Source organism: Gorilla gorilla, chromosome 11 (assembly GCF_029281585.2).
Source record: "Gorilla gorilla gorilla isolate KB3781 chromosome 11, NHGRI_mGorGor1-v2.1_pri, whole genome shotgun sequence".
NCBI classification, from domain to species: Eukaryota; Metazoa; Chordata; class Mammalia; order Primates; family Hominidae; genus Gorilla; species Gorilla gorilla.
The window spans coordinates 37,462,261-37,475,456 of record NC_073235.2 but is presented as its reverse complement, the minus strand read 5'-3'; the positions used below and the strand labels follow the sequence as shown (position 1 = coordinate 37,475,456).

At 38.0% G+C, this 13,196-nt stretch overlaps 1 protein-coding gene across 5 annotated transcripts in view; it reads right to left on the bottom strand.

The window, feature by feature from the left end:
- Positions 1–7,094: 7,094 nt before the first annotated feature.
- Positions 7,095–13,196, bottom strand: part of CCNT2 (cyclin T2) — a 38,784-nt gene continuing 32,682 nt past the window's right edge. For 4 of the 5 annotated variants that reach the window (XM_004032584.5, XM_055380791.1, XM_063694779.1 and 1 more), the window contains 2 exons: positions 11,800–11,870; positions 7,095–11,281 (listed from right to left, as the gene is read on the bottom strand). In XM_004032584.5, coding sequence (XP_004032632.1) covers positions 9,863–11,281; positions 11,800–11,870 — 1,490 coding nt within the window. In that variant the 3' untranslated portion in view covers positions 7,095–9,862. The remainder of the gene's footprint in view (positions 11,282–11,799; positions 11,871–13,196) is intronic. The other variant, XM_019022607.4, reaches the window with a different exon arrangement.

Below are 13,196 nucleotides of genomic sequence, written 5' to 3'. Positions count from 1 at the left end.
CTTATATTTTCTTGCTTGATGAGTAAAGATGCTTACTTAATTCGTCCAAAGCAGAGCAGAGAAGGCAGGAAGGTAAGTTAAAGAGATTCTAGATTCTGTACTTTGGCAGCAATCTTAGCCTAAAAGATTCTAGGAGGCTCAAGGCCTAATAGGGAGGAGGTGAGGGCCTCGGAATTTCATTATCAGAGGGCCCCCAAACTCCTCAGATGTCTCTGAGAAATTGTGCTGGTTAAGGTGGCATCATAAACCTTGGGCTCTTTTCTCTGTAATTTATTTGTAGTGATTTGAAGTTTTTAATCCATTTGCAGTGAATCAGGTCATTTCCATATGCAGAACTAGCTAAGTCTAAATCAGCTGGTAGGACAAAAGCTAGGTCTGGTAAGGGAAGGATGATTTTTCCACAGACCTTTGCTCATTTCATTTGAATAGTTACCTCTGCTGAGGTCATCCTTCAAATACTGCCATTCCCAGAACATTAGTAGACCTCACAAAAGTGAGCATGGATGAGTTAGTAGTATTACAAGCCATTTTAAGTTGGTGGATTAAGCAATTTTTTTTTTAGACTGAGTCTTACTCTACTGCCCAGGCTGGAGTGCAGTTGCGTGATCTTGGCTCACTGCAACAACCTCCGCCTGCTGGGTTCAAGTGATTCTTTTGCCTCAGCCTCCCAAGTAGCTGGGATTACAGTTGCCCACCACCACGCCCAGCTAATTTTTGTATTTTTTGTGGAAATGGGGTTTCACCATGTTGGCCAAGATGGGGTTTCACTGTGTTGGCCAGGCTGTCTTGAACTCCAGACCTCAAGTGATCCACCTGCCTCAGCCTCCCAAAGTGCTGGGATTACAGGCGTGAGCCATCGTGCCCGGCCAGGATTAAGCATTTTTTATAAGGTTTCCATTGCTGTTGATCTCACTCATCCACTAAACTTCACACCTATTGTTCTTTTTTTTATTATTATTATTTGAGATGGAGTCTCACTCTGTTGCCCAGGCTGGAGTGCAGTGACGTGATCTTGGCTCACCGCAACCTCTGCCACCTGGGTTCAAGCAATTTTCCTGTCTCAGCTTGCCAAGTAGCTGAGATTACTGGGACCTGCCACTGTGCCTGGCTAATTTTTGTAGTTTTAGTAGAGATGGGGTTTCACCATCTTGGCCAGGCTGGTCTTGAACTCCTGACCTCATGATCCACCCGCCTTGGCCTCCCAAAGTGTTGGGATTACAGGCGTGAGCCATCGCGCCCAGCCAGCACCTATTGCTCTAAGCTATAGCCACAGATATTTTTATTGGCTGCCGTCATTTCAAGCTGGTACAACTAAAAATTAACTTTAGGAGTATTCTAATACTAGTATCAGGATTTGTCAAAACCAAGCTGGTTTAGTTTTTATGAAGTAAATGTGAAATGCTGTCCAGGTGAGGTAAAAACAGATTTTACTCTGGACATGTAACATTAGATGAGTCTTTGTGGGTATAACTTTTCTCAAATTTTTTTTTCATATTTAAGAAATTAAGGGAAGAATATGTCCTTTATTTTACTTACTTGTATCTCAACATGACCAGAAACAACATAATTTGAAAGGTTAGGGCTTATTCCTTTTCCATTTTGGAGGGATCTTCAGCATTCTTTCAAATCTGAATTTATATTGGATTTTAAAGCAACTATTTACAATCAAGCCTGTTAAACCCTATCGGGAAAGGGCAAAGAGTAAGACCTGTTAATACTGTGTATAGAGATCACAGTAATGGACACATGAAGTTGGTGTTAACAAGTTTACTCCTATTCTACTGAAATATAAGGGTACTGAAGACAATTTTGGAATATTGAACAGAAACTTCAAAAAGCTGAAGTTTTGGCCAGGCAGGGTGGCTCACCCCTGTAATCCCAGCACTTTGGGAGGCCGAGGCAGGTGGATCACTTGAGGTCAGGAGTTGGGAGACCAGCCTGGCCAACATGCTGAAACCCCATCTCTACTAAAAATACAAAAAATTAGCTGGGCATGGTGGCGTGTGCCTGTAATCCCAATTACTTGGGAGGCTGAGGCAGGAGAATCGCTTGAACCTGGAAGGAGGAGGTTGCAGTGAGCCAAGATCGCACTACTGCACTCCAGCCTGGGCAACAAAAGCGAAACTCCGTATCAAAAAAAAAAAAAAAAAAAAAAAGCTGAAGTTTTCAATAGGCAAGCCTTGGTCCTCAAAGCTTCTGTGTTTTTGTTATTCACTGTGTTTAAGACATGAACAATTGTTTGGAATTACACTCTTCATTATCATTGCCCATATGTGTGCTCTCTTCCTTTTGAAGAGGGTCTGAAAGGAGGTTGGGAGTGGAGGTAGGTTGGGGCTGGGATGGCTAGCATTCACTGAGTTTTTAGCAGAAAAAGGCACATCATTTCATTCTAGCTGCTGATTGGGATGGTAGTATCGTCCTCCCTTTATTATTTTGAGTACTTTAATGGTGTGAAAAGCTTTTCATTGTTCACCTAGCAGTAATACCGTCCTCCCTTCCATGAGCATCACCCTTTTCCCAAGGCACAACCGCTGAGTTTTCAATCACATTGAAAACTCATCTTATTATGTACTAAATTCCTGTATGCTCTCGGCCCAAGCTCAACCAAAGACATTTTAACCCCCAAGTTCTAAAAAGTAGATCTACAGCATCTCCTTAACTTTAACCTACTTTAGTCGTACACTGTGTAATGAGTAGCTCCAAGATAATAACCCACTTAATCTGCTCAAGGAGCAGCCAAAAGCTACATACCATCACCTGCCAGGCTGTCTTTATTCTTCATACGAGCTGCACTTACAAGTATTAATTCAGTTTAAAGCAGCTATTTAAATGCAGAAACTTGCATTTTAAAAATCTTTCCAGGTGATTCTGCCAATTAAAAAATCTCTGGTGTAAGCAGCCTCTCTCTCTACTGGTAATAAAGTTTTAAAAAAAGTTTGTATATGCCATTACACTGTCAAGTTTATAGAGGATAGTGCTTTTTCCTATTGACAGGACATCACAACATTATGAAAATCCATGGCTGAATTCATCCATAAGGCAGTCACTAACAGGCTGACGTGAAAGACTAAAGAAAATTGGCCTCCTCAACTGTGTCTGAACATTTGAAAGGTCTAAGTAAGCCTCTTAATTTCATGGCAATATAATAAAAATATTTTGTCAGTGAGGCCCTACATTGTTTTGGAAGGTGGTATTGAGGGGAAGGAATAGGCAGGCCATATGCTACAGCTAAAATAAAAACATACAATTTATTATATTGAAAAGTGCAGGGGGCAGGGGTGAAGGAATAAACAATGGACTTGGATGAGTTTGGTTAGATGGAATTACTCACTTTGTAAAGTTAAAACCCATCCAATCTATTATGTTAATAGAACAAGCCCTTACTGGTGTCAGCACCAGTGAGACAAATCTCTTAACTGTGATACAAAAAATATTTATGTTACATTTAGGCTGAAAATGTTTTATTTTTAATTAAAAAAATTTTTTTTTTTTTTTGAGATGGAGTCTTGCTCTGTCGCCTAGGCTGGAGTGAAGTGGCGCTATCTCGGCTCACTTGCAACCTCTGCCTCCCAGGCTCAAGCGATTCTCTCCTGCCTCAGCCTCCCGAGTAGCTGGGACTACAGGCGCGCACCACAACGCCCAGCTAATTTTTTTTGTATTTTTTAGTAGAGACAGGGTTTCGCCATGTTGATCAGGCTGTTCTCGAACTCCTCACCTCAGGTGACCCGCCCGCCTTGGCCTCAAACTCCCAAAGTGCTGGGACTACAGGCATAAGCCACCGTACCCGGCCTGAAAATCTATTTTAAAAGAAGTGACTTTTCTATCCTAATTCTACTTTATCAAAGTTATTGCAATTAGCTTTCATTTTCTTTCAAGTGGAAGGTGCAGGGAAATTGCTGGGAAGGAGAGGGAAGCTGGCGAGCAGCCTTGTTAAAGAACAGCTTATGCTTAAATATTTTTGAAGGGGCCGGGCGTGGTGGCTCACACCTGTAATCCTAGCACTTTTGCAGGCCAAGGTGGGTGGATTGCTTGAGCCTAGGAGTTTGAAACCACCCTGGGCAACATATCAAAACCCCGTTCTACCAAACACAACAACAACAAAAAACAAAACAAACAAAAAAACCACAAAAAAAAACCCCCCAAAATTAGCCGGGCATGGTGGCACATGCCTGTAGTCCCAGCTACTCAGGAGGCTGAGGCTGGATGATCGCTTGAGCCTGGGAGGCGGAGGCTATAGTAAGCCAAAAATCACACCACTGTACTGTACTCTAGCTTGGCTGACAGTGAGAACTTGTCTCAAAAAATAAAAAATTTTAAATGGGTAATTCCCCTTCCAGATAACTGCAACTATTCTTTATGCTTTTTATGGGAGTGATGCAAGAGGTTAGACAAGAAAATCTTAAAACAGAAATTAGAATGAACAATTTAAGAGAATTCTGGACACAGCGGGCATGCAGTATTTAATATGTTCCAGTTACACATCTGGATTGGCCTTCATCATTCCAATATCCCAAATCTACCCCTCAATTAGGATTCTCTTTAATGCTATTCTATCTAGCCTTCCTTGACCATCCAAGCCTTACACAACTCTATGATGAACAGGTACTACTACTAACACTTTTTGGGAAGAAAAAGCATGAGATCAAGTAATTCACCCAATGCCATTCTGTTATTAAATGGTAGGGCTGAGACTAGAGCATGGACCATTTGATCCCAGAGCCTGCACTCCTGAATGATACATGAAATTACCTGGATAAAGGGTCAATTATACTAGAGACCTCACATTTTCCAGGGACTGAAAGTTACTTCTGTTTTTGTTGTTGTTGAGAAGGAATCTTGCTCTGTTGCCCAGGCTGGAGTGCAGTGGTGCGATCTCGGGCTCACTGCAACCTCTGCCTGCTGGGTTCAAGAGATTCTCTTGCCTCAGCCTCCCGAGTAGCTGGGATTACAGGCACGTGCCACCACACCCGGCTAATTTTTGTATTTTTAGTAGAGACAGGGTTTCACCATGTTGACCAGGATTGTGTTGAACTCCTGACCTCAGGTTATCCGCCTGCCTTGGCCTCCCAAAGTGCTGGGATTACAGGCATGAGCCACTGCGCCCCACCTGAAAGTTACTTCTGATTCACATTAACTTAAGACATGTTAGAGCCTTGGATTTATGTTGTCAATAAACATTTTATTAGTTCCTTGTATGGATAAGAAGCTTAAAGTCAATGACTAATTCATGCCATATACACATATTCCTGTTTTAGATTTTCTATTAGCAAACATCCTGCTCAATTGTTGTTGGGAGTTTTGAGTACATTCAGAAAATGAAACCCCACAATCACTGTTTACAACAAATGAGTACGTATTTTTTCTAATAAAATGAAGCTGCTTGAAAAACAAAACATACCTTAAAAATAAGAATGTACTCATCACTTAATAAGAATGTACTTGTTATTAAACAATAGGCAAATCAAACAAACTACTAAAGTGGCAATGCTTGGGATTTTGAGTTTCCGCCCCAAACTTGAAAATAAAGTAGACGGCCTTCAAACTTTGAGATAAATGGATTCCACAGTGAAGTTAAGTTGCCTATATGAGAACAGAATTACTCCTAGCCATTCAATCTTCGATGGATCTTATCAACCTACTTAAGCAATCTGTCAGGCAGAATAGGTAACAGTAAATTATAAAGAAGGTGCCACAGAGGCAAAAACTGGCTGTGCCCAAATTGACACTGCAGAGCAGAAAATTAATGTATGATATTAGGCCTAAAACATTTTGAGCTTTTCAGTCCCACTGGCAAAATGTATTACAAAAATAGATGCTCCAGGGAAACTAACAAAAGCAACCTTTTGATTTCGGCTTCCATGTATGTCAGCTTACAGCAATTAGGTTGTTCACTGATTTCTGATATTAACGTATCAGAATGTGATTCTCAAATTAGTATCATAGCTTGGTACCCAAGGTCAGAGAATGTGCTGCTTTTCCAATGCAAAAATCCCTGTCTAAATAAGTCCATCTTAGGGCGCATGAGATTAGCACCTATTGTCCTGTCAACTCATTTAGTTCAAGTGTGAGATTTGTTGATCCCTCATCTGGGTAAAGGTAGTCAGTGAATCCTACTGCCTCCCTTCAAGACAGCCTCTGAGGCAGTAATCAGGTTAGAAATACTGAATCCATGATTCTTCCTAACAAGAGCCTCCAAATATTCTCAGCAAAGACATCCTAAATTTAAGCAGATATGCTTTTCATTTGGATAAAATTGGAAATGGTGTAATACCTCGAGAGAATGGTTTTCCTAAGATGTTACCATGTTAAAAAAGTCCCCATGTCTATAGAAAATGCAAAACCCTGAAATATCTAATCAACTAACTGTACTCATGAAATGCATAATATTCATGCAGATATAAGCAGTGGTTTATTTCTAAGGTTGCTTAACGAATACAAGTCAGCAATTTAAGTTCTCAAATAGAAAAGAAAATGTGCTTGAAACCTTTTAAGGCAATGGTATTTTGTACTAACAAAAACATTTCATATTGGTTCTCTGAAATAGCCCTCAAGTAGTCATTTCTAGTTCAAAGAGGATAGGCCAAAAAAATTAGGTATTCTATTAATTATTAATACAATCTGTTGCTACAAAGCAATATACGCAGCCACTCATGACATTCAAGAAACCATACATCATGTTAGAAATTTCTTTTAGATGACTCTGAATAAGAACTTTAACCAGAACGAATCTGAACACACGGAAGAAGACCAAGGTGCACATTTAACTGCTTTCAAAGATAAACCTAGGGCTGACAACAGGACTTTTTTGGTATTTACATACCTGCAATTAGGAAACTGTGAGGTTTTACCACTACAGGATACTGCCGCCCGTTAAGTAGGCCTCTTAAGAATGTTTCAGTGAACAAACCACCCTTTGCTTTGGTTCTGAAAATACCTATTTTGAAATAGCTAAGGCAAATATTTAGAGGGACACAGCTCAATATTGGAAAACTGGCTGGAAGAGGTAGAAGTAAAGCCTTTCTTTGCAATGTGCTTCTGTGTAAAGGTAACAAATCAGTGATCTAGGGAAAACACAACTTAAAAATGACTCACTCTTTTATAGGATGTTTAAAGATAATGCTTTTTAATATTTCAAATATTTTTTTTAAATCTCATCAAAAATGTTATCACCTTAACAGTACTTTGCACATGTGGAATTTCATACCTAAATTTGATACTATTTTGGTTTATTTATGGCTACTTACAAGAGTCACAGTAATAATGTCCACTCATCAGAGTCTTTCTTTGGTAGAGCCTAATGGGACCAGGCAGATGAACTGTTATGCAGATGAGATGGATAAAGCAAATTCATGATAGTATGAATTATAAGGGTTTTTGTTTAATGGAAATACAACTTAAAAAGGATTTCCATATTTATCCCCATCATTATTTTGGAAGCTTAATACCCTGTTCAGGGGCTGAAGAGTTTGAATAGCTCACACAATCCTGTAAAAATGACAACTGGCTGCCCTTTAATAAATAAAGTCATTGTAAAGAATTACATTTACAGAGTGAAAAGTGAATACATAGCATTTCAAATTCAATTTTGGAAGTACTAATAAGTACTGACCCATAACAATATACACTAGCTATCTTTTTAACTGTCCATCATTAGCACCAATGAAGATTCAATAAAATTACCTTTATTCCCACATCTCAAAACAATTCTGCAAATTCTTAGTGAAGTTCAACTATAGTCACAGACCTTAAATATTCACATTGTTTTCTATGTCTACTGAAAATAAATTCACTACTTTTCTGGATATTCTTTACAAAATCTTATTAAAATTCCTGGTATTATCACCCCCAATTATACAGTAGCACAACCACCTTATGTAGTTTTTACATGATAGCTCTGTAGAGGTTTCACATCTAAATTACCAAGAAAGCCCTTCCCTCCCTCATCTTGCACTCAGCTTAATTCTATACTAGTCCTTGGATTATGTACCACTGTAAAAGTATAACTGTATCAAAATTACCATGTTTATGGATACAATATTATGCCATACAGAGCAACAAAGTTACATATAATGACAAAGATTACTAAAGTTATGCAAGACAAGAACAAATGTTAGGACATACTACCTAGGCACAGTCCCTACAAAGAGGCTCCTAAGTACCCCAAGTTCAAATAACATTGACAAAATAATGAACAATTATCTTTAAAAATTATAAAGCTACTGGCAAATTAGGTAATTGCTAAATAAAGGTAGAGCATGAGATTAAACTCTAATATTTACAACTGCAACATACTTAATTACAATTGTGCACGTATCAGTGGCTTTGTAACAAAAATACAGAGAAAAAATTAAGTTTTCAGTTCAACAAGAGGTTGAATCCAATCAATCTCAAATATACTCAACAACTCAAAAGATTTACCACAGAATAAATTCAAGATTAGCTGATAAACAAGGGCCATATTACTGGTGTTTAAGACAAAATCTAAACAAGTTAAAATCTAATGTTTGATCAGAAGTCAGATGACTGTGCAAAATTTACCTCAACAGAAATATACTGAGATGTGCAAACAAATGTAAAACCTCCACTACTGGTTTGCCTGGGAGGCTGACCTTTTCTTTCTTACAGAGCTTCCTGATAACCATAAACTATAAATACAGGTACAATGCACAGTCAGTAATCTTTTCTTTTTTATTTATTGTTAGAATATAAAAGAATTGAGAGCATAGGTTTAATTTCATTTTTATAAGGAAGACTACATTTACCTGAAAAAGAAATATGGCATCACACACAAACACACTTCAGGGAAGGAGTATATTTAAGAATATGGTGTCATTCTGAATGCTAAAGGAAAAGTGATCCCTGTTTACTATTAAAATATGTAGTGTAAAATTCTTTAAAGGAAACAACTCACTAAATCTCTACTAGGTAAGTTATTGTGAATTTCGTTTTCAAATCACAGTAATCCACATAACCATTATTAACAGCTCTGTTTCATAGAACTGCAACAAGCCAACAAACATTTAAATGCACTTCACATCAAGAGTATGTAAACTTTATTTTTTCCTCTTCAAGCCTTCAGAAAGTTAGGGGCTATTTCAGCAGCCAATCTGGTCAGAACCTCTGAAGGCAAAATTTCAGTGCCTCACAGTGTATATGACCATCTGTGGCACTGCATACACATCTGGTAGTGAAGTGTCCCCTATCAGTGGCTTCCAGTAAGGCCTAGAGTTTAAGGTTAACATAAAAAAGTGCCACCTTTGTTTTAGATTAGTGATGGACTCTGACAAGATAAAATAAAGTTATTCTGTATATTGTTATACTTACAAGCAGCTCCAATCCTGAGTATTTATGGTAATATCTAAACATACAAAAATGTATGTACATTTTTCTCCACTTTCTTGTAAACAGTTGTCAGTATACTGTTTTATCCCTTTATCATTGAAACATGCAAATCATACATACAAGTATAAATACACAAAAGAAAACAGTTTACACTCATTCAAAAGCCAAGCAACAACAAAAAATAGCTACAGTATTCAAATCATAAATAATGAATGCTTGAGGCATCTTATATTCCTAGAAGCAGCCAGCCATTCATCCTAATGTTCTTAGCTGCAATTGTAGAAATACTGAGTTTTGCACCTTCCATGCTTTTACAGTATTTATAACACTATCATATGTGGAGATAAAGACTTGTTTACTATAATCTCTTCTTTTCAGAATGAAGAATAAAGCAGCACTTACAAATATTGAAGCAGTGGCAGCAACAGCAGGGGTTACCACTGCTAGATCAGAAGGAATTTTTCCATTCTAACAATTTTTAAATTAAAAAAGTAAAGGAAAAATTGACCTAAACAAATTATTACATGTTCATTCCTTGGGCACTTAACAGCGAGTCCAGCATGTCGAATGTGTCTTTGTAGTCCATATGCTGGCTGCTTGTACTGTACTCGTGATTGGCATCAGGACCGTTGGTCTCCACTGGCTTCTTGTCCAGTTTCACGAGGGTGCTGAGATGTCCGTAGCCCACCTGGTATGTGACAGGGGGAGGAGGGGGTAAGGGATGGTTAAAAACAGAGTTGTGAGAGGATATATACTGCTTAACAGAGGAGGAAGAACTAGATGAACTACCTGAACTTTTGGAACTTTTGCTCATTTTGGAGTGGTGGTTGTGAGATGCATCATTGACATGCAGCCTCTTCCTTGAAGAGCTGGAGCTAGAGGAAATGCCATCACTGCTCAGGCCAACAGGACTCCTCAGAACAGTGGGTGGTATTCCGTCGGCACTGTGTTTACTGACACCGCTGCTGCTGCCACTATGCGAGTGGGAATGCTTGTGGCTGCTGGTGTGGTGGCGGCTTGAAGGATGCTCCTTGTGCTTCTCCTTATGGTCTCTGCTAATATGTGGGCTTGAATGTTTGCTCTTCCCACTGCCTTCATCAGAAGAGCTGTGTCTTTCTGAAGAAGAAACTTTTATTTTCATTTTCAGTTCTTCTTTACTGGCGCTTTTATCAGTGGGTGGTATTGGAATCCGTAATTTCAGTGACCCACTCTTTTCCTTTTTATCTGCCATGTATTTTTCAGTATTTGCGATAGGTATTTTCATTTTAATGGGAGAAGTAACAGAACTGCTGCTGGCTGCCTGTGACTGCCCTTGTTTGTGCTGCTGTTCTACCTGGGCAGCTATATAATGATCCCTTACATCAAGATCAAGAGTTTCTAGTTTACGCTTTTCTCTATATTTATCTAAAGACATTTTCTGAGGAATTATTCCTGGAGTAGCGGAAATTGGCCCATGGTGTTTACTGCTCCCTGCTTTATGAGTATATTCTTGCTTAACAGAAGAATGATCTGAAATTTTGTCAGGTCTGTGATGTAATCCTGAATGCAGCGATATAGAAGGTCCCTGCTGGAAGTTGATGTTGTACTGGCTACCAGACAAAGATGTCTCCTGTTTCTGTGAATATAGCTGTTCTGTCCTTGCTGAGTCTTGATGTTGAGGCCATTCCTGGTGTGATGATAAACCGTATGAAGTACTTGGCATTCCTGTAGCTAGCATTGACAAATTATCAGATGTATGGCTGTCTTGAACAGAAATATTTCCTGAATTTAGAGGTACTGGCGCAGGGAATGCTGATGTAGATGGTTTCTGAAAACTTGGGTTTGTAGGCACACCAGTGACACTATCTACTAAAATGGAATTCTGGACCAAAGATGAACCAAGAAGTGGTGTCTCTGATACCTGTCCATCTACTTTTGGTTTCCTAGCTGCCTGATTAGCCTATTAAAATAAAACACAGAAGAAGCAGTGATATAGCAAAATAATTTAATGCAAATTTCTTGTCTTATAAAAGTTATATATTAAAAACATTATATATTAAACATATGGAAATAAAATGACCTGGGGTTCAAGATTTTATGTTGTCAGTAAATAAATGCCTTAGAGGCATAAAAGGCTATAAAAAATTGAAAACACCAATTTTAGAATCAGATACAAGTTAAATCCTAGCCCAGCACTTGAGAAAGTAATTTAACTTGTCTAGGCTTCAGTTTCCCCATTTGTAAAATGAAGAGGATACTTTTGTCATAATCACTGCAAAAAATTTTTTAAAAGTATAATGTACTTTAGCAAAGTCCACTGGACTCAGTAGTTGAATATGTGAGTATATGTAACTTGAGATACGTTGAATTATTCAGGAATACTGCAAAGATTATTTAACCACAAAAATTCAAACTGGTTAGCTATGTAAATGTTACATAAAAGACTGAAATTCTGTTAAACCCTGTCAATTCTCTTACCCTCCAGTTTCGAATCTTCTTCAACCTATTAGGCGTTTTCTCCAATATTTGTAGAAACTCATGTGTTAGCTCTAAAAATAAAATTTAAATTTGAAACTTAGAAGATGCCTTTAGGATTTAAATTTCTCTTAAGTGGGCAGTATTAAAAAGGAATGCTAGGAGTTCATCTACTTCACTTTTACCCTCCTATTAAATCCTCAGCATACATAGAAGTACACACAACTCTCAACCGGCATTTTCAAAGCTGAATCCTTTTGTAACGATTACTTTCCCTCTTGATTTTACTTGCTTAATTAGAATCTCTAGAAAATCTAGTAGCATTAAAAATAATCACTCCCCCAATAAAAAAAAATCTTCATTAGGCAAACACCACAATAATTTTTGTCGCAGGCAAGATCTATCAAAAGATTCTTTAAAATTAGTGGACAAAAGTTTGAGGAAAAAGGTTATTTGTATAATCCCAACGTATCTTCCCCATGAAATGTATTAATTACAAAGAGAAAAAAAAATAGTGACTTTAAAGTGCAGAAACCACTTTAAGGATACCACTGTAACCAAGCGATCACGGTTGTCATGACCAGTTATAAGACGTATCAACACACTGCACCCCTTGATATGATGCACCAAGCAAGACCCAATCTACTTCTATGGTATTCTTGCTCAAAATGGATAACTTCGACATAATAATGAGAAATCATCAGACAAACCCCAACTAAGGAACACTGTATAAAATGACCATTATTCTTCTAAGTGTCAGTGTTATGAAAGACAAGGAAAGATTGAAGAACTGTCACAGACTGGAGAAGACTTGAAGGGACATGCCAATTAAATGGAACATGGGATCCTAGAATAGGGAAAAATATGGAATACTGAATAACATCTGTGGTTTAGTTAACAGTATTGTACCAATGTTAACTTCCTAGTTTTGATAATCATATACTGTTATGTAAGATGTTAGTACCAGGAGAAGCTAAAGGGTATACAGGGAACTATGCAATATTTTGCATTTCTTTCTTTTTTTTTTTTTTTTGTTAAATAAGAGAGACAGGGTCTCGCTATGTTGACCAGGCTGATCTCAAACTCCTGGCCTCAAGTGATCCTCCTATCTTGGCCTCCCAAAGTGCTGGAATTACAGGTGTGAGCCACCACGCCCAGACTTTTTTTTAGAGGGGAAAATTCCTCCAAATATACTTCCTAGCAATCAACACTATTAATATATTAGCAAACTATCTTCATTGTAAATTTCTACCAACTTTCTTAAAATTCTGATTACAATGAAATGACCCACTTTTCCAAAGTAGTGTGGTTTTGATGAACTAATAATGTCATTAATAGTTACTAGCCACTCTCAAATATTCATCAGTCAAATACATTAGAATATTATATAATATTAATAA